Source organism: Cicer arietinum, chromosome 4 (genome assembly GCF_000331145.2).
Source record: "Cicer arietinum cultivar CDC Frontier isolate Library 1 chromosome 4, Cicar.CDCFrontier_v2.0, whole genome shotgun sequence".
NCBI lineage: Eukaryota > Viridiplantae > Streptophyta > Magnoliopsida > Fabales > Fabaceae > Cicer > Cicer arietinum.
The window spans coordinates 18642048-18669780 of NC_021163.2; the positions used below are offsets into that span (position 1 = coordinate 18642048).

At 36.4% G+C, this 27733-nt stretch overlaps 1 protein-coding gene and 2 pseudogenes across 1 annotated transcript in view; 2 read left to right on the plus strand and 1 right to left on the minus strand.

Annotated features, from left to right (window-relative positions):
- LOC101492868 (callose synthase 9) overlaps positions 1–27733 on the plus strand; it is a 72745-nt gene that overhangs the window by 36362 nt on the left and 8650 nt on the right. The window contains exons 33-48 of the mRNA XM_004497329.4: positions 7749–7883; positions 9999–10067; positions 10136–10313; positions 10435–10549; positions 16163–16282; positions 19758–19873; positions 19966–20049; positions 20136–20248; positions 21169–21221; positions 21291–21467; positions 23223–23270; positions 23871–24029; positions 24166–24279; positions 24353–24441; positions 26678–26836; positions 27139–27241. Coding sequence (XP_004497386.1) covers positions 7749–7883; positions 9999–10067; positions 10136–10313; positions 10435–10549; positions 16163–16282; positions 19758–19873; positions 19966–20049; positions 20136–20248; positions 21169–21221; positions 21291–21467; positions 23223–23270; positions 23871–24029; positions 24166–24279; positions 24353–24441; positions 26678–26836; positions 27139–27241 — 1832 coding nt within the window. The remainder of the gene's footprint in view (positions 1–7748; positions 7884–9998; positions 10068–10135; positions 10314–10434; positions 10550–16162; positions 16283–19757; positions 19874–19965; positions 20050–20135; positions 20249–21168; positions 21222–21290; positions 21468–23222; positions 23271–23870; positions 24030–24165; positions 24280–24352; positions 24442–26677; positions 26837–27138; positions 27242–27733) is intronic.
- On the plus strand, positions 561–1420 carry LOC140920177 (signal peptide peptidase-like 5; annotated as a pseudogene).
- Positions 18038–19120, minus strand: LOC140920178 (pathogenesis-related thaumatin-like protein 3.5; annotated as a pseudogene).

The following is a 27733-nucleotide window of genomic DNA, read 5'->3' on the forward strand; positions in this document are numbered from 1 at the left end:
GATATATTATAGTATTTTGAGTTATTTCCTAGGATTAATTTATAATCATAGAGATATGTTAGAATATCTCTTATTATTATTATGTTTTGTTCACGATTGAAGATTGAGTCTACGTTTTTCTATAAATAGAGAATAATATTGAGTCTTTTGTAATCAAGTTAATATAAAATTATTATTAATAATCTATAAACCGTTATTATTTTCTCTCGTCTTTTTATCTAAAATCCTACAACTTTAACATGGTATCTAGAGCCTATTTCGATCCTCCTTGAACAATCTTGCCGTTGTTTCGCTTATGAGTTCCCAATAGTTAGGAAATATAATCATAGTTTCTCTTTTCCAATACGGTCATTCTTTTTCAAACCACTGTCGTGACACATTCCGCGGTTTCACTCGTTGTTCAGTTCGCTACTGCTGCTGTTACTGCCACTCATTCCTGCGACTATTCTGACAAACGACTAATTTATTAGCTTTGTCTCTTGTTGATCGGCCCACTGCAAGTCAAATCAACGTGCTGCCTCTCTTCACCGCGTGTGACAGCGCGTCCAACAACCGTTTAAAACGCGGCCTCTTTCGTTGAACTCACCTCAGCCTCCTGGTTCTGTATCTGCCTTGCTATTCTAGTTTCAGGCTACGGTACACCTGCTACCTCAAAGGTCTGCTGCCTGCTGCTGCCAGTCGTCTGCCGTCGCTGCTGGAAAAGTTTTTCAGCAAGTTTTTCGACACAACCTCTTTCATGGAGTGGAATCACTGCAAGATTTGGTTCTTCATTGCCTGAAAAGGCTAAAAATAGTGTCTTAACTCCTGTTCTTTTTTCTAATTCCACTGATTGCTATTCCCTTTCTACCTTACAGTTATGTGATTCGATTGCTCTCTGTGTTCGTGGGGATAATGACTTCTCAATTAAAGCTACATTTGCGCAGTCTGGAGGTGCTGGTGGTATCTTGATCATAAATAACAAAGAAGATCTCATTGAGATGGTTTGCTCCAATATCTCTGGGGCAGATATTTCGATTCCAGTTGTGATAATAACAAAATCAGCAGGAGAAGCTCTCAACGGATCTTTAACACCTGGAAAAAGAGTGGAAGTTTAGTTATATGCACCACCTCAACCACTTTTAGACTTCCCAGTTACATTGCTGTGGTTGGTCTCTGTTGGAACAATTGTCTGTGCTTCACTATGGTCAGATATAATTGCTCCTGAGAAGTCTGGTAAACGCTATGATGAATTGTATCCCAAGGAATCTCGAAATGCTGCAGCAGCAAGAGGTAGTTCTAATAAGCAAGTTATTCACATCATTCAAAGGCTGCTATTGTATTTGTCATAGCAACATCTGTCAAAACCGTGATTCTCCTTATGTATTTTAGGAAGTTTTATATTTGCTGTATTTCTGTAACAGTTGTATCTTGCTATTATTAGGTTTATGTATTTAGGATCAATCCCATAATCACAGGGATCTGGTTCCTTAGAATTAGCTGTCCATATTTCCTAAAATAAGCTGCAGGCTCATGTATACATATAGGTCCAGTGACCTCATAATAATATAAGAAAAAATATTATTCCTTCTAAATTTAAGATGGTATCAGAGCTCCTGATCCTTGGGAGCCTCTGACCGTGCCTGTAAACCCTAAGTTGCAGCCTTCATTGCTGTGCTACCTTTAAGCATTGTTGCAGCCTTCATTGCAGCGCAACCCTCTCTACCTTGATCACACCTGGTCATGGCTGAGGTCATGAATCCTATTCTGGAAACTGGGGACAGAGCCCAGACTGCTGGAGAATTGCAGAATGTTCATTCTGCTTATCGGTTAAATGGGAAGAATTATCTCAAATAGTCTCAACTCATTAGGACCATCTTGAAAGGAAAAGGAAAGTTCAGTCACCTGACTGATAATGCACCTGATGAAACAGATCCCAAGTTCAAATCATGGGACGAAGAAGTCTCCATGATCATGGCGTGACTATGGAATTCAATGGTCCCAGAAATCATTGATACCTGCATGTTCCTTAAATCAGCAAAGGAAATTTGGGACGCAGTAGAGGAAACTTATTCTAAGGCCAAGGATGCTGCTCAAATTTATGATGTAAAGGTAAAAACCGTGGCTGCCAAACAGGGAAACAGATCAGTTACAGAATATGCCAATCAACTCAAGTCTCTATGGATGGAATTGGACCACTATCGAGTTATACAAGCAAAGTGTTCAGAAGACTCAGCAATCCTTAAGGAGTATATTGAACAAGATAGAGTCTATGATTTTTTGGTAGGCCTTAATCCTGAATATGACCAGGTCCGAATCCAAATCCTGGGAAAAGAGAAAGTCCCTGGGCTTAATGAAGTGGTAGCCATTATCCGGAGTGAAGAAAGCAGGAGAGGACTGATGCTGGAGACCTCAACCACTGAAAGCTCCACAATGATAGCTGAAGGAGGAACAATCATGGTTGCTAACCAGAGGAAAAGTGAGTTACAAATATGGAGAAAAAACACGAGGAGGTTTGGTGTACCCACTGTAACAAGCCGCACCACACAAGAGAGAAGTGCTGGAAATTACATGGAAAACCCCCAAGCCGAGAATTGGGGCCGAAAGGAGGCCCTCCTTAAAAAGGAGGGCAAGGGCAAGTACACATTGCTAATGGACAAAGTGAAGAATCTGTCCAGCTGAATCATGAAGAGATATAACGGGTAAGATCCTTCCTTAGTAAATTGGAGAAGCCCACAGATACATGCTCCTTAACATATTCTGGTAAGTTTCCACTTTCTTTTGGGCTTAATGTTTCAGATACACCGTTTACACATTACTGGATATTAGACTCTGGAGCCACAGACCATATGACCCCTCTACCCAAATACTTCTCCACATATTCCCCATGTCCTAGCAACAAGAAAATTTCCACAGCAGATGGAACCCTTATAACTGCAGCAGGACAAAGAGAGGTCCAAATAAGCCCATCCATAACATTAAAAAATGTCCTTCATGTCCCTAAACTGTCCACCAATTTGATTTCTATACAAAAACAGAAAAGATCTCTCATGTAATGCTGTTTTTCATAGCAACTCTTGTATACTGCAGGACAAGAACTCGGGGAGGACGATTGGACATGCTAGAGAATGGAATGGCCTATACTACATGGACGATCCTAATCTGCCTACCAAGAACAGCTCTCTCATATCTGAATCTACCATGACCAATAAAGAGAAAGCTCAACTATACCATTGCCGGCTAGGACACCCTTCATTTCAAGTTGTAAAAGTGCTTTTCCCTTCCTTGTTTAAAAATTTAAATGTGGAGAGTCTCCATTGTGAGGTGTGTGAGCTTGCTAAACACAAGCGTGTACCTTTTCCCATTAGCAATAAGATGAGTCCTTTCCCTTTTTTTCTTGTTCACACTGATGTATGGGGTCCTGCTTATGTTCCTAATATCTCAGGGGCTAAATGGTTTTGAACCTTCATAGATGATTGTACCCGAGTGACTTGGGTTTTTCTATTGAAACAAAAATCTGAAGTTAGCTCCGTGTTTTTTCAGTTTGTCTCAATGATTAAAAATCAATTTGGGGTCGGTATCAAAAGAATTAGGTCTGATAATCCAAGGACTATTTTAACCTTGTACTAAACTCTTTTTGCCAAAAGGAAGGTATAATCCATGAGTCCTCATGTGTGAACACACCCCAACAGAATGGGATTGCAGAAAGGAAAAATGGACACCTATTAAATCAAACTAGAGCTCTACTTTTTCAAAACCATGTTCTTAAGAGATTTTGGGGGGAAGCTCTTCTTATTGCCACCTACCTAATCAATAGGTTACCCACTAAAATCTTAGACTCAAAAAGTCCCATGCAAGTCCTATCGTCATTCTACCCACACTTGGATCCTACAAATAAACTCCAACCTAGAATATTTGGGTGTGTATCCTTTGTGCATGTTCATAGTAATGAAAGGGGAAAATTGGACCCTAGGGCTGTCAAATGTGTATTCTTAGGGTACTCTACCACACAAAAGGGATACAAGTGTTTTCACCCCCTATCAAAAAGATTATATGTGTCAAGAGATGTCACCTTCAACGAACAAGAGAGCTACTTCAAGCAACCTCATCTTCAGGGGGAGAATGTAAGAGAGGAAGATGAGACTCTCATGCTTCCAAATATGACATTTGGACTAGAAATTGGGACAAATGGCATTGTTGTCCTTGAAATTGAGAGAAGAACATAACCTGCACCTGAACCAATAGCAGGACCTGCACCTGAATCAACAGCAGGACCTACACCTACAGCAGGACCCGCACCTGAACCAACAGCAGGACCTGCACCTGAATCAACAGCAGGACCTACACCTACACCTGCTCCTGAACCTGCACCTAATGGTGGAAAATTTGGGAAAAATCTGGCATATTCAAGGAGAGAAAAGTCCATTCTAGAATCTGGAAATGTCCAAGAATCCAACCCATCATCACTGCATGAGGTAACACCTTCGAATCCTATAAACTCCAATGATTCTAATGAGTTTGTTTCTGAAAATCTAGAAGCACAGGTGGACCAAAATCTAGACCTACCCATTGCCTTTAGAAAGAGAACTAGAACATGCACCCAACAACCACTTTACCCACAATCAATTTCTTATCCTTTGAAAAATTCTCACCTACTCCTAAAACCTTTCTCACAAACCTCAACTCCACACACACACCTTCTTCTGTATCTGAAGCATTATCTGATAGGAAATGGAAACAAGCCATGGATGTGGAAATGGAGGCGTTAAACAAGAATAGGACCTGGAAACTTGTCACCCTACCAATTGGGAAAAAACCAGTAGGATGCAAGTGGGTATATACAATTAAATACAGGGCTGATGGGACCATTGAACGTTACAAGGCAAGATTAGTGGCCAAAGGCTTCACTCAAACCTATGGAGTTGATTACTTGGAGACATTTGCCCCGGTTGCTAAGATGAACACGGTCAGAGTAATATTGTCATTAGCAGCAAATCATGATTGGGACCTGCAGCAGTTTGATGTGAAGAATGCATTTTTACATGGAGACCTCTTGTCACCTTACCCATTGGAAAAAAACCAGTAGGATGCAAGTGGTATATACAGTTAAATACAAGGCTGATGGGACCATTGAACATTACAAGGCAAGATTAGTGGCCAAAGGCTTCACTCAAACCTATGGAGTTGATTACTTGGAGAATTTTCCCCGGTTGCTAAGATGAACACGGTCAGAGTAATATTGTCATTAGCAGCAAATCATGATTGGGACCTACAGCAGTTTGATGTGAAGAATGCATTTTTACATGGAGACCTTGAAGAAGAAATATACATGGAGTTGCCCCCTGGTTACATTGGACAGGTTGCTGCTGGAACTGTTTGCAAGCTAAGAAAGGCTCTACATGGGCTGAAACAATCCCCAAGAGCATGGTTTGGAAGATTCACCAAAGTTATGACAGATCTAGGCTACAAACAGAGCCAAGGGGATCACACATTATTTATCAAACATTCAGTTTCAGCGGGAGTAACAATTTTATAGGTGTATGTAGATGATATTATAGTTAGTGGGGATGACAAAAAGGAGCAACAAGTGCTAAGTAAATGCCTTGCCACAGAATTCGAGATCAAGACATTAGGGAGACTTAAATATTTTCTAGGAATTGAAGTTGCCCATTCCAAGAAAGGAATCTTCATATCTCAACAAAAATATATTACTGACTTGCTTAAAGAAACAAGGAAGACATCCTGCAGACCAGCAAGTACTCCAGTTGACCCAAATATAAAGTTGGGAAGTGTGGAGGAGGATATTGCCGTGGACAAGGAAATGTATCAAAGACTTGTGGGCAGACTTATTTACTTATCTCATACTAGACCAGACATTGCTTTTGCTGTAAGTCTAGTCAGCCAGTTTATGCACCAACCAAAGAAAGCACATTTACAAGCTGCTCTTAGAATTGTCCAGTATTTGAAAGGGACCCCAGGAAGAGGGATTTTGTTCAAACGAAACAAGAGTGTAAGTCTTGAAGCATATACGAATGCAGATCTACGCAGGGTCAGTGGTAGATAGGAGATCAACTACTGGATACTGCACCTTCCTTGGTGGAAATCTAGTGACTTGGAAGAGCAAAAAACAGAGTGTAGTAGCTAGATCGAGTGCTGAAGCAGAATTTCGAGCAATGGCCCACGGAATATGTGAACTCTATGGCTGAAGATTATATTGGAAGACTTGAAGATAAGGTGGGATGAACCTATGAGGTTATATTGTGACAATAAATCTGCAATTAGTATAGCCCACAACCCGGTGCAGCATGATAGAACTAAACATATAGAGGTTGACATACACTTTATCAAGGAAAAACTAGACAGTGGCATGATTTGCACACCATATGTATCCACTCAGAATCAACTTGCAGACATACTCACCAAGGGGCTGAACTGCATTAACTTTGAAGGAATTATATCCAAGCTGGGAATGGAAAACACCTATTCACCAGCTTGAGGAGGAGTGTCAAAACCGTGATTCTCCTTATGTATTTTAAGAAGTTTAATATTTGCTGTATTTCTGTAGTAGTTGTATCTTGCTATTATTAGGTTTATGTATTTAGGATCAATCCCATAATCACAGGGATCTGTTTCCTTAAAATAAGCTGTCCATATTTCTTAAAATAAGCTACAGGCTCATGTATATATATAGGTCCAGTGACCTCATAATAATATAAGAAAGAATATTATTCCTTCTAAATTTAAGAGCATCTAGCATGCTTCTTCTGTTCTTCTTCATGTCTGCTTGGTTTATGTGGTTGCTTATTGCACTTTTCTGCATTGCTGGTATTGAGGGGATGCACAATTGTATTACAAGCCTCACTTTAAGGAAATGCCAAAATTGTGGTAGGGAGACTGTGAATATTCCTCTATTTGGGGAGATTTCTATTTTCTCACTGGTAGTGCTTTTATTTTGTGGCATTTGCTGTTTTCTGGGTGCTACTCGACATGAATCTTACTCATGGATTGGGCAAGACATTCTTGGAATCTGTTTGATGATAACAGTCTTGCAGTTGGCTAAATGATCCAATATTAAGGTTACGACTGTGCTCCTTTTTGTGCCTTTGCCTACGACATCTTTTGGGTGTTCATAACTCCGTTGATTGATCATGGCTTCGTTTCGTTAGAGTCGCGTAGCTTCATCTTCGGTGTTTGTCATGAAAGTTTGTTCTTACTAATAGATTATAACAGTGACTTTTGTTCCCACCGACTATCATTCTGGTGGTGTTCCTTTCCCCAAATATGAATCATATTAGTGGTCACTTCTTCTTCTCACTTTTGTACCCTTCCTAGACTGAATTAAAATTTAATGAAGTCGTCATAGGTCCAAGTCCAACTTGAAAGTAATTGGGTTGACCCTCCTCAGGGTTGTGGGATAAAACAAAATATTTGTCCTGAATCTGCCCTGGTTTCTTCCATTTATTAGCTGCTTTACTTTCGGTTGGTTAAATTAATTTTCATTTCTTTCGGAAGATGGGCTGGCAGGATTTCACCTGAAATTAAATTGGTTTAGTTTATTTGTTTTTTAATGTACCTTTTGTGTGATGTTGAAATGTGCCCATATGTTGAAAAGTTAAGATTAATTTGTGTAATGGGATAACTTATGGCTTGCAGCAACTAATGAAATGATTTTGTTGCCTCTTACTGAAGTCTGAGCTATTGTCTATATATGCCTTTGCACTTTGTTTTTTTACTGTGATATATCGAATTATGATTATTTTAATTTACTGCAGATGAGTGGAAAAACTTTCTTTCCCGAATCGGCCGTGATGAAAATGCACTCGACACTGATCTTTTTGACAATCCTAGTGATATTCTTGAACTGCGATTTTGGGCTTCTTATCGGGGGCAAACATTAGCCAGAACTGGTAATGTTTTTAATAATATTTGCTTTCTTACTTGATTCACTTCTTTCTCTTTTCCATATGTTTTATTCTCTCCTGTTTTATCGTGAGCTACTTGCTGCATTCAATTTTTTCTACTTCGATCTACATTTTATTCCAGTTCGTATTGTTTTTCACTTTTGGTCCCTTTATTCCATGTAATTTTTTTAAAATTCTGTCCCTACAATTTTAGATTCATTCTCTTTTAGTCCCTGGTGTCATTTCTCCATAAAAATGGCTAATCCAGGAAACAACAACAAAAATAAACCTGTTGTAAATCACACATTTCTCCTTTCTCCTTTCTCATTCACCATTTCTCTTTTATTTCTTTTCATTCTCACTTGAATCTCTCCCAAATCTCCCTCTCTATTTCTCGGTGAAACCATTCCCAGTTAAACTGAAATTATCTTCTTATTCACCCAATTATAAGGTGTTAGAAGCCAAGGCAAAAGGGGAAACCCGAGTCTCCGAAAATATACCAAGGAATCAAACTATTATTGCATAGCTTATACAATGGGTGAATGAGAAAGGTAAACCCTAAACCCCTCCATAATACCCAACATCTTCCCCACCTTTACATCGTACGCATCGAAAAAGAAGGTAAAACCATTTATGTGAATATGCAACACTCTAAGCAAGCACACTGAAGGACGCTCCTTCAAAATCTTAATGATGTGTCTGCCGCCACTGAACGACAAAACACAGTGACCACAAGATGTGCACAGATCTGGGATAAGTGTTGGTTCTCTGAACTAAGTTTGAAACTAAAAAAATAAAAGGGAAGAATTTGAAGAAAGAATGTTGTTTATTTTCTTGATGTAAATTGTTGGATTGATCTAGTTTCTGGGTTTGAATTGAACTATCTTTAACCCAACAGTTTTTTAGGGTTTCACTTGTCGATCTTGCAAGAAGATGACGGGAGGAATGGGAAGAGGAAGGGACAATCAAACCTAAATTATTTTAATTTTATTTAATAAAAAATGCTGACTACATTTACCAAATCTATTTTTCTTTTATTTTGCATAGACAAAAATCAGATTGTACTCATATTTGGGGACCAAAAACACTATTAACCCTTAGTGGTGAAGGCATTGATTGACGCTTTGCTTGTCAATTTTTAAATTGGCAATAAATGGACTCTTTCAATTTTCCATATAACATTTATTAATAAACTAAAAAATTATATACTTCTACCAACGAGGGTTGTGTCTATTGGAATGGTTAATCTCCGGCAATGTTAATGTATACTATACTATTTAGAATATTATATTTCAAAGAACTATGGGATGTGAGCTGTGGCAGAGGGCACCAAGTATTGGAGCACTATTAGAGTTTAGTTACTCGTACAAGACTTTTATGTTTTTGTATTGCTCCTATACTGAAGGAAGTTGTCAAAATCAAGATGCTACCTAGGATTGTAAAATTCTAGACGGCTCTAGTGCTTGACCTATCGAGCCAGGTCCAATTGTATCTTAGTAATGGGATCCATGAGGGCAGAGTAACTAGCAATGTCAACCCATCAGGCTTACCTTTGGACTAAATAGATGTTGAATTCAAGGAGTACACACAGCCGTTCTGTTACTATTCCACTCTTGTGTGCGGTGCCTGAAGATGCAGTTGTTGGATCAACAACCAAGGAGGTGTATGTTAAACAGAGAACATTCAACAGTGCAACCAATTACTCATCACTCTCAGTTTCATTGTAAGGACAGATACAGGGCAGCAACGTGTCCACTGGAGGATCTTTGCCTTTGGGAGTCCACTCGATACTCAGACCGACGATAAGTGTGTGTCACCAGTAGAGGTTGTGGTACTATTGAAGTGGGTAATGCTGGGATTGGAGAGTGTTTGAGAGCAGCGATCTTTTTGCAATTTTAAAATAGATATAATTTTGACTGTAAACTAATGCTGATAGTTGACCATGTATCAGGTGGTGCACCTTAGACGACACCATGTCTGATTGTTTCTTTCATTTCAATTTATCCAGTATATATCATACACACTATAATACCATGGTTCTAATTCTTTTAAACCTCTTAATGTTTGTCATGAAAAGTTGAAGTAGCTTATTTTCTATTCTTTGCATTTTGAAATGCACAGTACGGGGGATGATGTATTACCGGAAAGCTCTGATGCTTCAGACCTATTTGGAGAGGACAACGGCTGGAGGTAAGGGGAGATATAAACTCAATTTTTTTCCTTTGATTATATGCTTGTAATCTTTTTCTATGGTTTAGATTTGGAGGCTACAGTTGGTTTTGATGAATTATCCGATACACATAGCTTTGATTTGTCCCCTGAAGCACGTGCTCAGGCGGATCTGAAGTTCACTTATCTTGTGACATGCCAAATTTATGGTAAGCAGAAAGAGGAGCAAAAGCCTGAAGCTGTTGATATTGCTTTACTTATGCAAAGGTCAGTTTAGTAATTCTGTTGTGGAATTCTATGATTTACTTATTTTCTAGTCGATTTTCTTCATTATTCAAATGCAAAAATATGAAGCTCCATCTAATTTTTCAATTATTTGTGCCTTTAGAAATGAAGCTCTTCGTGTTGCTTTCATTGATGTTGTTGAAACTTTACGAGATGGAAAAGTGAACACAGAATACTACTCGAAGCTTGTGAAAGCTGATGTTAATGGGAAAGATAAGGTGCCATTTTTATGTGCTTTTTATACACTTCTGTGTGCTCTGCATTTTGTTCTCTGGCCAGGGTTTTCACTCTCAATTTTCTATCCAAATTTTTGATCTACTTCATTTTCTAGTTTCATATCTTTTTGAGAATGGGGTTGATGGCATTCACTTAGTTTTAAATTCTTATAGTTTGTCGAACATAATAGTCCAGCTTTTTCATTAGTAATTGATTTGGAATCACAGTCCATTTTGTTTGAGAGATCACTATGAAACTTGGGTAATTAATAAGTGGATATTACTGTAGACTAGAGTTTATTAATATGTGAGCAGCTAAACTGCCTAACTTTTTTCACTGTTTTTTTGTCGAAACGTAAATGTAATAGCTTTCTTGGCTGATACGGTAAAGAACTATTTTTTATTTTATATGTTGGGTATGACTCTTGCCAAACAAATAGTGGGATACTATTGGCAATAATGTTGATGGATGTTTTTTTTTCCTTAGTTAGAATGAGTAATAACAACAAAATCATAAAATAAAAATAAACATGTCCAACTTGATTATAAGTCGCTCAAAATACTTATTGTTGCTTTGCAATCAGATAACTATTTTAAGGGTGAGTCAACTTTCACTTTCAGTTCCTCCTAGAGTTTATTCTGCACTGCTTCGAGCAACAACACCTTGTTTCTTACTTCACCAAGTGACTAGATTTTCCCAAATATAGACACAATATCTAGAAGTGGATTTCCTATCTGTAACTGATCCTGTCCAATCAACACGTGTAAATATAGAGGGTTCTATGTTATTGATTTTCTTGAAATACAAACCATTTCCTAGATTGGATTTCAAGTACTTTAAGATCTGATAAACTGCCTCCATGTGTTCTTTATAGTGAGAATGCTTGAATTGACTTAAAAGACTCACAGAGAAAGCGATGTCGGGTCTAGAAGTTTGTCAACCAACCTCTAATATCTTTCAATATCAATAGTACCACTGTCTTTCTCCTTGTTTCTTACTTCACCAAGTGACTAGATTTCCCCAAATATAGACACAATATCTAGTAGTGGATTTCCTATCCGTAACTGATCCTGTCCAATCAACACGTGTAAATATAGAGGGTTCTATGTTATTGATTTTCTTGAAATACAAACCCTTTCCTAGATTGGATTTCGAGTACTTTAAGATCTGATAAACTGCCTCCATGTGTTCTTTATAGTGAGAATGCTTGAATTGACTTTCTCCTAAAGTTTAGGATGTAGGACCACTGCCTATCTCCCACTCTTCCCAATTTACTCTAAGAGATCTAGGATTTATTTTCTTTGAGAAACAAAAATGACCTTCTTTGACTGACCAACTTCCGTATCGACAAAATATTTAAGTTGCACCTAAATATTTTATCTCATTCTTTCGCCAATCTTTTTTCAATCTTTCCATCTCAACGATGTCATCTCTTGTGAGAATAATATACTCATACAATTAGAATTGCAATCTTACCGACATTAGAGAACTTCATGAACATAGTATGGTTTGATTATCCCTGCGTATATCCTTGTCTTTTAATCAACCAAGTGAATTTTTTAAACTAAGTTCTTGGAGATTGCTTCAGACCATGAAAAGATTTTTTGTAGTTTGCACACATTTGAACCAAACTTGCCTTCAAACCCAAGAAGGCTATCCGTGTATACTTCCTCCTACAAATCACTATTCAAAAAAGCATTTTTACATCAACTGATTTAAGTGACCAATCAAAATTCACCGTCAAGGACAAGATAACTTTAAATGTGTTTAATTTGGTAACAAAAGTAAAAGTCTCTGAGTAATCAATACCACATGTCTAGCAGGTTTCCTAATTGCAATAGGAAGGTCTAGACCAGGATACTCAACATGACTCTTAAGAACAATAGAAGACCTATCTGTATCAAGACGATGTGTCGGGTTATCTATTAGTTTGGAATCTTGGAAAAGTCAGAGAATGGGTCTTTCATTTCTCTGTTTATGATTTCTTCTTTCAAAGACATTTCCCTTCCAAGTAGGGTCAATGGTGTAATTTTGCATTGTGTCTTTTTATCTGAGTCATTTTGTTACATTTCAGGTGGTCATTCGTTATTATTGAGATCAAGAATTTGTTCATTGTTATTTTGATTTGAAATGGTCGTCCCAAAATCTGTCAGAACCTCATTCATAAGTGGATTGAGTTCCAATATAGATTTTGGGGTATTTTATTTTGGTGTATCAATATAAGTCTCATAATTTTGTGACAACACTTTATCACCTAAAGTGATATTTTCCAAAGCAAAAGATAAATCTTCCTTAAAATTTTCTCTCTGAAGATGAATGTCAGTTAAATAGAATTTGTTTTTCAATAAAAGTAAGATTCATGGTTACCAAGATTCTTTTTGATTTTGTTCAAAACATTTATACCCCTTTTGAGTTGGAGAGTAGCTAGTAAAAACATATTTTATTGCTTGTAGCTTGAGTTTGCCAAGTTGTTTGTGTTCATGAATAAAAGCAATGATGGCATACAATTAATTAAATATCATGTATTTTAAATAACTTCGTCCCTTTTGAGTTCAAAGGTGGTATAGATGAGATACGATTAATTAAATATCATGCAGTTTAAACAACTTCACCCCATAAATATTTTGGAACTTTATTTGCAAAGTGTATAAAGCTCTTGCAACCTCAAGAAAATGCCTATTTTTTCTTTCTAAAATTTTCTCTCCTCCTACGGTTACAGCTACTTCTACTGTGTGCGGAACTTCTCAATCTACACAACTTAGATTTTTTTTAAGTCAAAAGTTGCTCCACATGCGCTCTTGTGCCTCCAAGATCCGCTGCCTTCCATCTCTTATCGCTGCTGGAAAAGTTTTCCAACAAGTTTTCCGAAACAACCATTGTCTCTCCTGTTTTGGATGCATTTTCTCACTCCGCGGATCGATCATGGCTTCGTTTCATTAGAGTCGTGTTGCTTCTTCTTTGGTGTTTGTCATGCAATTTAATTTTTACTAATAGATTATAACAGTTGCTCTTATTCCCACCGACGATCATTCAAGTGGTTTTCCTTTTCCCACAAATGAATCATATTAGTGATGACTTCTTTTTTCATTGATGGTCATTCTGACGATGTCTTTTATTTTCATGACTAACACTTTAGCATGACAATTTGTCCCATATGCACTGGCCCCATCTTTGTCCCAGATGTATTGACCTTGCCTTTCTTTCCTTGAAGCACGTCTCTCTAATATTATTGGTTTGAAGCTTCCAAATGCAGTTTTTAGAAGAACGGACCTTACTCTGTTCAATTGCTTGCCATGAATTTTTCTCAGGTTGATGATCATATCGGCTATCTGGCTAAGCTATATTTATAGCAATTCTCTCTAACTTCACCTGCATCCCTGAGTTGCTTTTTCATCCTTTTTATTATTTTGCAGAGCAAAACATTGTTTTCTTGTAACAAGCTAAATCTTAGTAAGTTTTAGCTTGAGGGGAAGTGTTACAATATTAGAAAATATCTTATAATATCTATTATATTATATTAGAGTATCTTGAGTTATTTCCTAGGATCAATTCGTAATCATACATATATTTTAGAATATCTGTCATTATTATTATGATTTATTCCTGATTTAGGTTTGAGTTTATGTTTCTTTATAAATAGAGATTAATATTGAGTCTTTTGTAATAAAGTTAGCATAAAGCTATTATCAATAATATTCAAACCCTTATTAATTTCTCTCCTCCTTTTCTCTAAAATCCCACAACTTCAATAGGGTGTATTAACACAAGAACTTTGATGAACAACTCCATTTAAAAAAAAAAAACTGACAAAAGCATATTAAAATATTCTTTATTATTGTCACTTCTGAAGACTTGAATATTTGTTTGGTATTGAGTTTGCACTATTTTAAAGAAAATCAAATAGTTTACTACCATCGATGAATTCTAGTATGATCATTGATAAAAGTTGTAAACCATTTTTAATTTAAAAATGTGTTTATTCTATTAGGACCCAAAACTATCGCCGCCGCCGCTGTCCATAAGGACCGCCTTTCATGGGATTTTGTGCACCATTCAGTGGACGCAAAAACGGTTCGGGCCGCAAAATAGGTTGTACATAAATTAAAAACAACATGTTTGTGCCCTTTTAAGTTTGGAGCCCCGAACTCCATTAGGTTGTGGAACCTAAACCAAGAGTTCTAATAGCCCTAAGTTGTTTATATAGATAAAGAAATTACAATAACAATATTAGAATCATAAAGTAAAAATAAACAGAATAATATAAAATAAAATAAAAATCAAATCTGATTTTCCATGATTTTTCAACGGTTACCCAAAGCTCTCATATAACAGAGTAGCTATCATTGTAAACATTTAAAATATCATAGAAATGAAAACAGAATTGTGAATATTCTAGAGAATCTATTGATAGGATTGCTAGTCAAGCAAGGCTTCCTATTAGGAAGGTGTATGAGAGAAGGAACCAAACTTAATTTTTAGGTTGTTAGTTCTGTTAATTGGTAAGCTGTGGTAGCTGTAAATCCTAACTGAATTAGTTAGGATGGTTAGTATAAATAACAGAAGCTTAGTCTTCAATAGGGAGGCCGTTAGAGAGTTAATTGGTTGGGACTGAATTGTAGGGCAATTCAGTTAGCAAATCTGTAACTGCTACTCTATTCATTTGTGTCAGAATCAATAATACATTCTTTAGAGAAACCCTTCTTGATTTTCTTTATTTCATCTTTTATGTTCAGTTTTCTTCAGTTTTACAATTCGTTTTAACATCTATCAAACTGAATGAAGCAAGAATTCATCTTCTAACAGCACCAAATCTTTTAACAGATTGTGAATATTGAGTCAGTGTTGTCTGCTTATAGGAAATGTTTTGTAGGGTATGCTTAGTGGAAATGAAATTACTTACTGTGATTAGGTTTAAGAAAAGAAAGTGTGGCATACAAAGAAAACTCAAAGTACTTGTTGTATGAACCTAAGACATGTTTGAAGAGAATGCAATGCTATAATTTTTGTTTGATAGCGCATGATCATTTAAGGGTGTTTCCGTTAAAGTCGCGTTGAAGGTTTAAGCTTAAAGGATTTCTTCCTCTAGAACTGAATTATTTTTGCCAAATAATTCCAGATTTGTTCACATATAGTTTTTGCTCATGCAGTGTGAGAATTGAAAGGAAGAATTTTCTGAATATGCTTTAAGTAAATTAGCACCCAGCAATAATAATAATTAAGTGAATATGCTTTAAGTATATATGCAAATTAAAATAATAATAATAATGACAAATACAATTCACAAGAGTGCAATTAACCTAGCACGATATTTTGATTCTAAGCCATCTGGAAAGTGGAACATTAATATATTTTGATTTCCAACATACAATAATAAATAGCTATTTTGTATTTTCCTGTTTAGTTAGAATAGGGAAAAATAGACTTCTCTTCTTGCACACATTTGCATTTGTGCCCTTTGAGTGGTTTGCTTCTTTTTTGGGCATCGAATCAAGTCTCCCAATTATTATTATTGTTTGTGTTGGAATCCCCTGTTTGCCATATTTTCTTAGTTTTCTTTTACATTTTGATTATATTGCATTTTTCATTCTTTTAATTAAGTCATTTTGTTGTCATAGGAAATATACTCGGTGAAATTACCTGGAAATCCCAAGCTTGGTGAAGGGAAGCCTGAGAATCAAAATCACGCGGTAATATTTACCCGTGGAAATGCAGTTCAGACCATTGACATGAATCAGGTGATAACTGATTTATTAACAGCTAACGTGGATATGTATTATATTTCATTCCCTATTATTTATGCCCATCCTAGTTTTATTGTGTGAAGTTCTAATTGGTATTACTTTTTACTATCAATATTTCTATTTCATTTCGTATCCAATTAAGCTTTGTAGAGGATAGGTAGGAGTAGGACTACATATCACGTGTTTGGCTAATATGACTGTATATCATAAGTGGCAAAGTTTAAGAACAGTCTCGAGCACTCAACCAAGATGGACAAGCACTGGCCGTTTTTCCGTTTGTGCGGCTATTCTGTGAAAGAATTGTTATGTCTGATCTTTGGCTGGAATATGAAAAACTACAACTTGCTTGCTCAATAATTTTTCTTTGATAATAAACAAAGTCCATTTCCATGTGCTTAGTGTGACCATGGAGATAGGGGGCAATGCTACAATACTTCGGCTGTTTTTTTGATTTGAAATGGTCACCCCCAAATCTGTCAACTCAGATTGCAGAGTCTCAGATTGGTACTCAGCCTGTATGCTAGATCAAGGATGTGGTTGCATTTCTGGAATAATAATATTCATGGTAATGTTAATACTAGGAACTAGGAATATTTTTCGCCAAAGTTCTTGGATAGGTTCTAATACCTTTTTAAAATTTGGTTTTAGCGTAACTCAACTCTTACAAAATCAGATTGTAAGGTGAGGGATGCTCCCATTTATAAACAAACTTATTCTTTTTGAAGTTGTGGGATTTTAGAGAAAATGAGGAGAGAAAATAATACGAGTTTGAATATTATTGATAATAGCTTTATGTTAACTTGATTACAAAAGACTAAATACTAATATCTATTTATAGAGTAACATAGACTCAATCCTAAATCAAGAACAAATCATAATAATAATGAGAGTTATTCTAAGATATCTCTATGATTATAAATTGATTCTAAGAAATAACTCAAGATACTCTAATATAACATAAAAGATATTACAAGATATTTTATAATACACTCCCCCCCTAACTTACTAAGCTTTTGGTTGTTACAAGAAAACAATGTGTTGCTTTATTAAAGAGTAAAAGTGGATGGAAAGACAACTCAGAGATGCAGGTGCAGTCGGAGATAATCGCAATGAATAATGCCTAGCCAGATAGCTTGAATAATCATCAGCATGAGTGATATTCATGGTAAGTAATTGAACAAAGTAAGATTTGTTCTTCTAAAAAACTGCAGTTGGAAGGAGAGAGTGGTGTGCTTTAAGGAGAGAAAGGCAAAGCAAGTACATCTTGGACAAAGATGGGGTCAGTGCATTTGGAACAAATTGCCAAGATAAAATGAGTCATGAAAATAAAACACTATTAGAATAACCATCAACGGAAGAAGGAATCATCATGAATATGATTCATATGTGGGAAAAGGGACAACACCAGAATGATCGTCGGTGGGAATAGAAGTCACTTTTATAATTTATTTGTAGAACTAAATTGCATGAACAAGGACACATATTTTCGTTGATCAAAATTGGAAAGTAAGGACAGATCTGGAACCATCGGAGAAAGAATAATGGTGCACCCCAATACTTGTTGGGTACCCTGCATCTGCTTTACTCTTGTCCAAGTTGCCAATAATCAGATGTTTTTCACATTTTGCACGATTCAAGTTGAGGTGTTGATGGAGACTAACATAGGTATAGAAAATTGTAGCCCAACAAATTCAACACCAGCAAGGTTATGTGATCTTAGAAGTTGGTGAAGAAGAGCAACTAATGAAGTTACCACAACGTTATCAAAACAATGGCGATAACAACCATCATAACGTTGCTCGCTGTCCGATCAACATGTACCCTTGACGTGTCAACCCCAATTGGATATTTATCGTTCCCAAACTTGATTGAACTTGTGGAGGGTGTGGGGAAAAAGGTGACGGTATAATCAGCAGAGGCACCAGTGAAAGTGCTAGTTCCATCGGATAGGCGTAGCTATAAGCGCGTGAACATGCCCTCTTAAAGAACTGCGAGTACGAACTTGGTTTACATATATTTGGCCAGCTATAAGCACCAGCAATATTTTGGATTTCCAAACGCTTTACACGCGCTTTTACATGCCACACTATCTCCACTGCCCCTGCCCTCACTATCAACTTCGTCAAACACCCCACATTCAAGTCCACAAAGCAACCCGTCGTCGTGCAGTTCCTGTTGCCGGCTCCTCATGTCGGTTTAATCTTCATCGGAAGGTTGAAACCATCGACGAGACTAACGTCGTAGAAATCAAATTTCTTATCGCCGTTTTCTGTACATTCCAATAACGTAGCCGACAATTAGAGTTTCTGCTGGCAAATTCCATGATGGAGGAAGCACAGACGCCAGTGACACAGGAGAATTTGCTGGTGGAATCTTGAGAGCAGAGGGTCTGTCCCGATAGAGATCAGACCATGAAGTGGATACGGCGAGGGCATTGGACTTGTCGGGTTGAAGTGCAAAATCGGTGGTGGAGCATGGTGCTGTTCCAGTGCCGTCCCAGCCAAACTGTATAACTACACTTGTTAAGAATTGTGAATGTTGTTGAATACGAACTTTGTTAGGTATTGGAACAAAAAAAGGGTAACCAAAGTGATGGCATATTGAGTAGAAGAAACCCTAATTGGAAAATATTGGTAATGAGGAAATTATTCATTATTATGAGAATGTCAAATGTTGATCAATGTATCAATTGGTTTCCTTTATTAGAGGGTGTGCGCCAAGGAAAGAGAAAGTGTTGTTTGTACTTTACCATGTATGATTGTAACTCGAAACTGAAATATAAGGGCCAGAATCAGAAGGTTGAGGCAAGAGCAATGAGAAAGGTCGCGTCATAAATGGCTGTTAGACGCGCTGTCACACATGGTGAAGAGTGGCTATGCATATATCTAACGTGCAGTGGACGACAAAGTGCATGTGGGCGTCTGCAGTGGAGTGGTCGAAGTAGTGAACTAAACGGAAACAAGTGAAACCGGTGTCGGACTGTGTGTCGACAATGGTTTGAAAAAAGAATGATCACGTTGAAAAAGAGAAACTATGATTATATTTCCTAACTGTTGGGAACTCAGAAGTGGAACAACGGCAAGATTGTTCAAGGAGGATCGAAATAGACTCTGATACCATGTTGAAGTTGTGGGATTTTAAGGGTTTGAATATTATTGATAATAACTTTATGCTAACTTCATTACAAAAGACTCGATACTAATCTCTATTTATAGAGTAACATAGACTCTATGATTATAAATTGATTCTAGAAAATAACTCAAGATACTCTAATATGATTAGTAGATATTATAAGATATTTTCTAATATTCTAACAATTCTCAACAATAACATTAGAAATGATTAATGCAGATCGAGATTTTTTCTGTTATCTTGGAATTATTTCCGTTGAAAGTTACTATCTTGTGACAATCTTTTGTTTTTTCACATTTGCTTTTAGTTTTAATGCTTAGTTGTTTTTTTATTGTAGGATAACTATTTTGAGGAGGCTTTGAAGATGAGGAATCTTCTTGAGGAATTTCATTCTGATCATGGTCTTCGTCCTCCCACCATACTTGGTGTTAGAGAGCATGTCTTTACTGGAAGGTGTGTCTGGCTTAAGTTCTGTGATTCTGTATCCCTTTTTGACTTTATTTTGCTTTATATATTTTTGAGCAAATTTTCATTTTATTGTACAGTGTATCATCTTTGGCCTCATTCATGTCCAACCAAGAAACTAGTTTCGTGACTTTGGGCCAGCGGGTTTTAGCAAATCCTTTGAAGTAAGCCTTTTTATGTTAAATAATAATTTCGGTTGTTCATATCAAAATTAAGTGAAGCTGTAATATGTTAATTATGATCGGTTCAGGGTTCGTATGCATTACGGTCATCCTGATGTTTTTGATAGAGTGTTCCACATAACCCGCGGAGGTATTAGCAAGGCTTCTCGTGTCATCAATATTAGTGAAGATATCTACTCAGGTATTGCTGTTGATTTGGCTTCGTAGAACTTTGGTTGTTCTGGTGATGGTGCAAAATGTTGCAAGGCCGTATTACAGCCATGTTCTACCCTGAAAACCATTGAACTATTTTGGAAATCTAATGACTACAAAATTATTTGTGATCAATTCATAGAATGATAATTGTAATTCACGGGGCACCTATTTTAAAAGATAACCGTATTTCATGATTATAGCATATTAGCTTGTTGTCAAATATGCTTTTAAAAACCTCGCAGGTGGTGATGGAATTTATAAATTAGGTGGAATGTAAGGTCTTAGGATGATAAATCTTTGTTGCCTTTTTAGAAAAGGGAAATGCATCTGATTCCTCGTTGTGATAATTATCACATCATGTATATTTGACTCGTGGAAGTATTTAGTATCCCTCGCCTTACAAGCTGGTTTTGAATGTTGAGTTAGGCATAACCCAAATTTTAAGAAAAACAAATGAGAAGTGCTATGTCATTGCCAAACTGTTGAATTGAACCAAATTGTTTATGAACTGAACTGATTTATAAAAATTGAGAACCAAAATGTTTTTGAACTGATTTTTTCGAAAAAAACGAACTGAACCGGTTTAGGGTGACCAAAGTAAAAAAAAGAGGTAAGGGATATAAATTTATGGTATAACTGGGTTTTCACATGCGACTTCACTGGAGTGGTCCTTACTTGTTACGGCTGCTCTTCAAATCTTCAAGATATCCAATACGCCAAGGGCCACTACACCATGCTTCGGGCAAGATAGTGGCCTCTACTACTGATTTTGACCATTAGATTATAATTATGTTTCGTGCCTCATATCTGTATTCTTTTTAATGAATTCCAAAAATAACCTAAAATAAATCTATGTTATTTCCATTTTTCCCGTTATTTTCTTATTTGGTTCTTGTTAATGCACAGGATTCAATTCAACCTTGCGTCAAGGAAACATTACACACCATGAATATATTCAGGTGAGGCTTGTTATGTAATAATGTATCTATTTATGTACTACAAATCAGCTCTAACAACAAAATATACAGGTTGGTAAGGGAAGAGATGTTGGCCTTAATCAAATTGCACTATTTGAGGGGAAGGTTTCAAGTGGCAATGGTGAACAAGTTCTTAGTCGCGATGTATACAGACTAGGGCAACTTTTTGATTTCTTCCGGATGATGTCATTTTACTTCACAACAGTTGGATACTACTTTTGTACCATGGTATGCCATTTATGCGTCACATTTTAATTATTGTTTTGATTGATATATAAATAGGGATCAAATTGAAATAATGTTGGATAAAAAATAAAAAAACACGACACATAAATAGTTTAAATTTTCAGTTACATATTAGACCGATCCAAGTCTATAAGAGTCAACATGACCTACATCAGGAAACAGTTGCAGCCCATAGTGAATAGTACCTTTGGGGCATCTTATAATCCTCTGGACAACAACCAAATGCGGTTCAAGAGGTGAAGCCTTAACTTGACAAACTGTTTTGAGAAAGCTGATTTCAGACCTTGGAATTTGAGAAAGCATGTGTAAAATGAAGGGTTTGGAACCAGGTGACTGGAAGATGATTAGCTCCCTGTTTTGTTAGTTTTAACCCAGATACGACGGGTGAAGTGATAGGTTTGCCTTTCAGCTTAATTGTCTTGGTAAGGAGGTCCTTGTTGTACTTGGTCTGTGAGTTAGAACCAAAGATCCATTGGTCTGTGAGTTAGAACCAAAGATCCATTACGCTGACATCTGACCAGTGAAAGACTCCTGCCAATAATTATGACCAGTTTGAGAGCTGCAAATAATTATGATGTCTTCAATATAGACAATGAGGTAGACCACTGCAGAATCCTGCAAACCAAGCCATTTTGAGGCTTGTTTAAGTCCCTGGCAACGATCTTAGCTTTATATTTGTCTGAGAATAGGAACCTTCATAACCCACACACTTAATAGGAACCTGATTAGGAGGAAGTGGTGCTTAGGACATGGTGTTATTCCTTCATAAGGCAGCAAATTCAACTGCCATGGCACACATTTTGGTTCAATTTGAGTTTTAATCGTAGGGTGGAGATGCGACCGAGGTTGAAATCTGCTTCTTTCTCATTCTGCGACATGAAATTTAGATAATTTCATGTTTAATTGCTTTCTTTACCAATAAGAGCCAAGCTAACTTCTCTGAAGGTTTACTTTCGGAACCTCAGAATTTCTCTATCCGAGCAATCCAAAACATTGGGTCATTGCCTTCAATGGTTGGTAGTTCCACCCTTTTCATCCAAGAAAGAGGTAGGTCTTTGTCTTCACTACAAGAATCTTGGTCAGTAACAGTTTCAAACACGGTTTTCTTGTACACCGAATTACTGTCATCCATTGTGGCCATGTTACAGTCGTTAATTCAAGAACCATCTCTCTAATGTCATTGATTGCAGAATGCAGTTCATTCAACTTGACTGTTTGTTCATTCACCTTCACTTTGTGCTCGTTTGCAAAGAGCTCCAATTCAGCTACCATTTTTCCATAGCAAGGAGCGAGGCTGGTCGGACCAATTGTTAGGATCCCACAAATCCTAACCTTTAATGATTAGGATAACCGGATTATCCGCCCGTGAGTCTATTGATTTCAAAGACTTTGGTACTCAAAGGGACTATCCTCCCCTCACAATAAATTAAAACTAACTAACAACTACATAACTAACTAAGGGCTTAAAACTTTTCCCATTTTCCTATAATAAACTATAGTAATTTCATTCTTAGTTGTGGGCTCCTCTTGAGGCCTAACATTATTTGATCATAGACTTGTTTAAATTAGTATTCAACACCAGTATTCAAGATAATGAATAGTTGCAACATGCAAATCAATGGTTGGATCAGCAAAATCACGTTCTATTGAAAAATATTATTGTTTAATTTGAATCCATATGCATGTGTTAGTCGAAACTCCTTTCATGTGATGATTTTTTTCTTTATTATCTTGCAGTTAACGGTGCTGACAGTTTATGCCTTTCTTTATGGAAAAACATATTTGGTAAGTTGGATTTCTTAATTCTGTGATGTTTGTAAATATTTGAGCTTTCTGTTATGTAAGTATCATGATACTTAGTGTAAGATGGTCCTTTTTCTTGCTTTCAAAATTATTCATTTAGCTGGAGTATTATTGTGACAATTTTGTGGTCATACCCAATTTTGGCATGTCGTTAGTCTTAAGTGGGAGATACTTATCACATTTTTCTTTTTCATGATTTTCAGTAGTTGTAATATCATTTGCGTAAGCCATTGCTGGATTTTTAGGGTTCGATACCATATTACAATTTTAGGTTTAAGAAAATATGATAGAAAGTGCTAAGAGTACCCATATATATTGGTGAATGGATCACAGCAAGGAGGCAGTTAAAAAGCAGATAATAATAAAGAAGAAAGAGTAAAGTTGGTCTGTAGGAATAGTCTATTACATTGTATTTTTCTTAGCAATTTATGTTAGAATCAAAGGAGTTGTCTACTTCATGTAATACAAATGAATTGTACAAGAACACAGCTCATATAGCTATGCAAACTGAATACTAACAAAGACCTACAGTTCTACACATATTTTATTATACTGGTGTATAAAGGGACATTTTTGTTCTAGGCACTCTCTGGTGTTGGTGAAACAATTGAAGAAAGGGCTAAGATAACCAAGAACACTGCTCTGAGTACTGCATTGAATACACAGTTTCTCTTCCAAATTGGTATCTTCACTGCCGTGCCAATGGTCTTGGGCTTCATTCTTGAACAAGGCTTCTTGAGGGTAAGTGTGTGTGTGTTTGTATGTCTTCATCTCAGAAATTTTATACTACTAAATAACCAAGTGCTCTGATTTTCTTCCTTTTTATTGTACTTTGAACTTTTATACTGAATGTTGTTTTGTGATAATTGCTCTGCAGGCCGTTGTCAATTTTGTCACAATGCAGTTTCAGCTCTGTACTGTTTTTTTCACATTTTCTTTGGGTACAAGAACCCATTATTTTGGAAGGACAATTCTTCATGGTGGTGCAAGGGTTTGTGTGCCGACTTTATTCCCCTTTTTACTCCATTTCTTTTATAATTGTTAATATATTTATTTGTCAACAGTATCAAGCGACTGGCCGTGGGTTTGTAGTCCGCCATATCAAATTTTCAGAAAATTACAGACTCTACTCTCGCAGTCATTTTGTTAAAGGGTGAGGCTTATTGTTTCTCTAAGTTGACTCTACTTATGTGTAATATCTTTTTTTCTTATTTGTCTATAATTAAGTAGCTCAAATTTCAAATCATTTACCCTGAGAGAACTATAGAGAGCGAAATTGAGAGAGAAACTAGTTCTGAAGTTCTGCGTTTTTTGTTGTGTAGGATTGAATTACAATATTGTTTCTATAAAGTGATAAGATACAATTTCTTGCAAGAAAGTGTAACCAACAGCAACTGCACTTACTGTCGCAACTTCAACTAACTAAACTGGACCAGTGTTAATAGAAAACTTTGCAAACTAACCTACTACGTTACTGAACAGAATAACAATATTCAGACTGCATTATAAATGTACTATTGTATCCCCCTCCTCCTCCCCAAGCTCATGATGGTTGAGCTTGTGCAAAAATTTGTCATCTTAAGTTTATCTCTATATTTAGGGAAACTTGTAGGAGACAATACTCTTTGGAAGGAATGTGCCAAACATTGAAATATTTTTCTGATTTCTTTTCCTCGTATATGATATAACAAAAAGGTTGAACGCCATGTGTGTAATCTGGGATGGAGGATGCCAACGCCTGATAAAGCAATTGTACTCATGTGTTTATCTCCTGCAGTAGTGGTTGCAAGGCCATGATATTCAACCTCTGTTGGACTAAGAAACCATTGTTTGCTTCCACATGAACCTAAGTTTGGGCCTAGCAAAACACAGGAGCCTATTGTTGAGCCCCCTATCATTAGGATATGTTAGAATATTAAAAAATATTTTATAATATCTTTTATATTATATTAGAGTTTCTTGGTACATTAGTTGATAACATAAGGGACCTAGTAACCTCCATGAGGTGCCTATTTTTCCTCTCGGCAATACCATTTTGTTGTGGTGTGTTTACACAGGTGGTTTGGTGAATTATTCCATGCTCGAGAAGGTGAGATTTGAGGGGATGGTGATAGTATTCACGAGCATTGTTAGTTCGGTAGGACTTGGATTTTGGTTTGGAATTAGGTTTGTATCATATTGTTGAAGTTTTCAAAGAGTTCTCCCACTTCAGATTTTTCTTTCATAAGGAACACCTAAGTTAATCGTGTATGATCATCTATAAAGGTTACAAACCATTTTGAACCAATTATGTTCTTAACACGGGAAGGTCCCCAAACATCACTATGGATTAATGAGACAGGTTGGGATGGTTTATAAGATTGAGGAGGATAATGGTTACGTGAGTGTTTGGATAATTGACAGATTTCACATTAAAACAAACTTGAACTTTTATTGAATAGAGAAGGAAATTTTTTTCAAGGTACATAAAGTTTGGATGTCCTAAACGATAGTACCATAGCATTACAACTTTCTCTAGGTTTTCACCACTTGATGCATCAACGTAGACTGAATTATTTCTTCTCTTCTTGAACTCACTAACTTGAAGGAAGTAGAGACTTGCACATTTCTCAAGTGAGGCAAGAATTAATAAAACAATATAGATCTTGAGTCAATTTACTTATGGACAAAAGGTTGCAATTCAACTTTGGAACATAAAAAACTGAGTTAAGAGTAATGTCTTTGGAAATGATTACTGAGCCTTTACCAAAAACTTTTGTTTTTGTGCCATCTGCTATTGGTACCATATAATTGTCATTGCATGGGGAATATTCATCAAATAGTGGTATCCCCAGTCATATGGTCTAAGGCTCCAGAGTCTACAATCCATGAGTTAGATATTTGCTTGTCAACAAAATAAACACATGATGAATAACCTTTTTGGGCCAAGGCAGGAGTTGAGTGTGTGCTAGTGTTTATGGCTCTATCCTGGTTGTTTCTTCAGCTAGATGATTCCATTTGTTCCTTGCTGAATGAACCTGGTCCAAGTGAAAAACTCCATCACTCCATGGCTGAACAAAGCAGTTCAGTCACATCCCAAACCCTAAAATGGAAGCTGGAACTTCCACAATTACCAGCCTGACCGAAAACACCATTATACCCATCACTGGCTACAAATTAAATGGCCAAAACTACACCCATTGGGAAAGATCTGTCCGGATCTTCCACTTTGAGTAATAGTTACGAACTCTATTTACAGTTATGAAATATATAAGAAATATTTTCTACATAATTCTATCTGGTATTTATGAAATTATTTGTGTGGATTGCATCCTCTTAAAAGTTTGCAGTTTCTTTATGTCGTTTACCATGAATGGGATAGCCATAATCCTATACCTTCTTGTGTTCAGGTTGGAAGTTGTGCTTCTGTTGATAGTATATCTTGCTTATGGCTACAATGAAGGTGGTGCACTCTCATACATTCTTCTGAGTATAAGCAGTTGGTTTATGGCTCTATCCTGGTTGTTTGCTCCATATTTATTCAACCCATCTGGATTTGAGTGGCAAAAGTAAGTATTGTCTAAGTTGCGTTTTTTATGCCTCTGTTATAATAGTTGTTTATGGTATGCGATTTCTTGTGTAGTTAGTTTTCTGTTGTATAGTCTGTTAGAGTTATATGCATGTGAAGCTGTTAGGCCTTGTTTGGAAAGCTTAATTCTATCCTATAAATAAGACCTCAAAGCTCTCTGAAGCTAGTAAACAATACTTTTTTTTGTTTCTAGAAATAGATCTCTCTTGCAGTTAATCAACTTTTATATCCTTTCAGGTTTACTTCTCATATATACTGAATTTCTCCTATTGTGTATTGTAGGGTAGTGGGAGACTTCCGAGACTGGACCAATTGGCTACTTTACAGAGGTGGAATTGGTGTTAAGGGAGAAGAAAGCTGGGAAGCTTGGTGGGAAGAAGAACTGGTATTCAATATTTTTTGTACATTGTTTGTAAATGTTTTTCTTGCTTTTATATTTGTGTCCAAGCCATTGATAAATTTGGCACTTCTAGTAATTGAACTCCCAAAAAATCTTAATTAGGTTGAGTATAATGGCATTTGAATGATTACTCCATATGTTCTATTTGAAGGTGTTAATTTGCAATTCTAGTTCTATACAAATGTCCAATTTTACTATTGAAGAAAGTAAAAGACAAAATACTTTCATGTTTTATTATTATAGCCCTAAGCTGTTTATATAGGAAAAGAAATTACAATAGTAAAACTGAGTAATAATGATAGAATAAAAATAAACATAATAATATAAAATAAAAGAGAATAAAATCTAATTTCTCTCGATTCTTCAACACCCCCCCTCAAGTTGGTGCATAGATATCTGTCATGCCCAACTTGGCTATAAGTCGCTCAAAATTGGGTCTTGCCAAACTTTTTGTCAAGATATCAGCAGTTTGCTGGT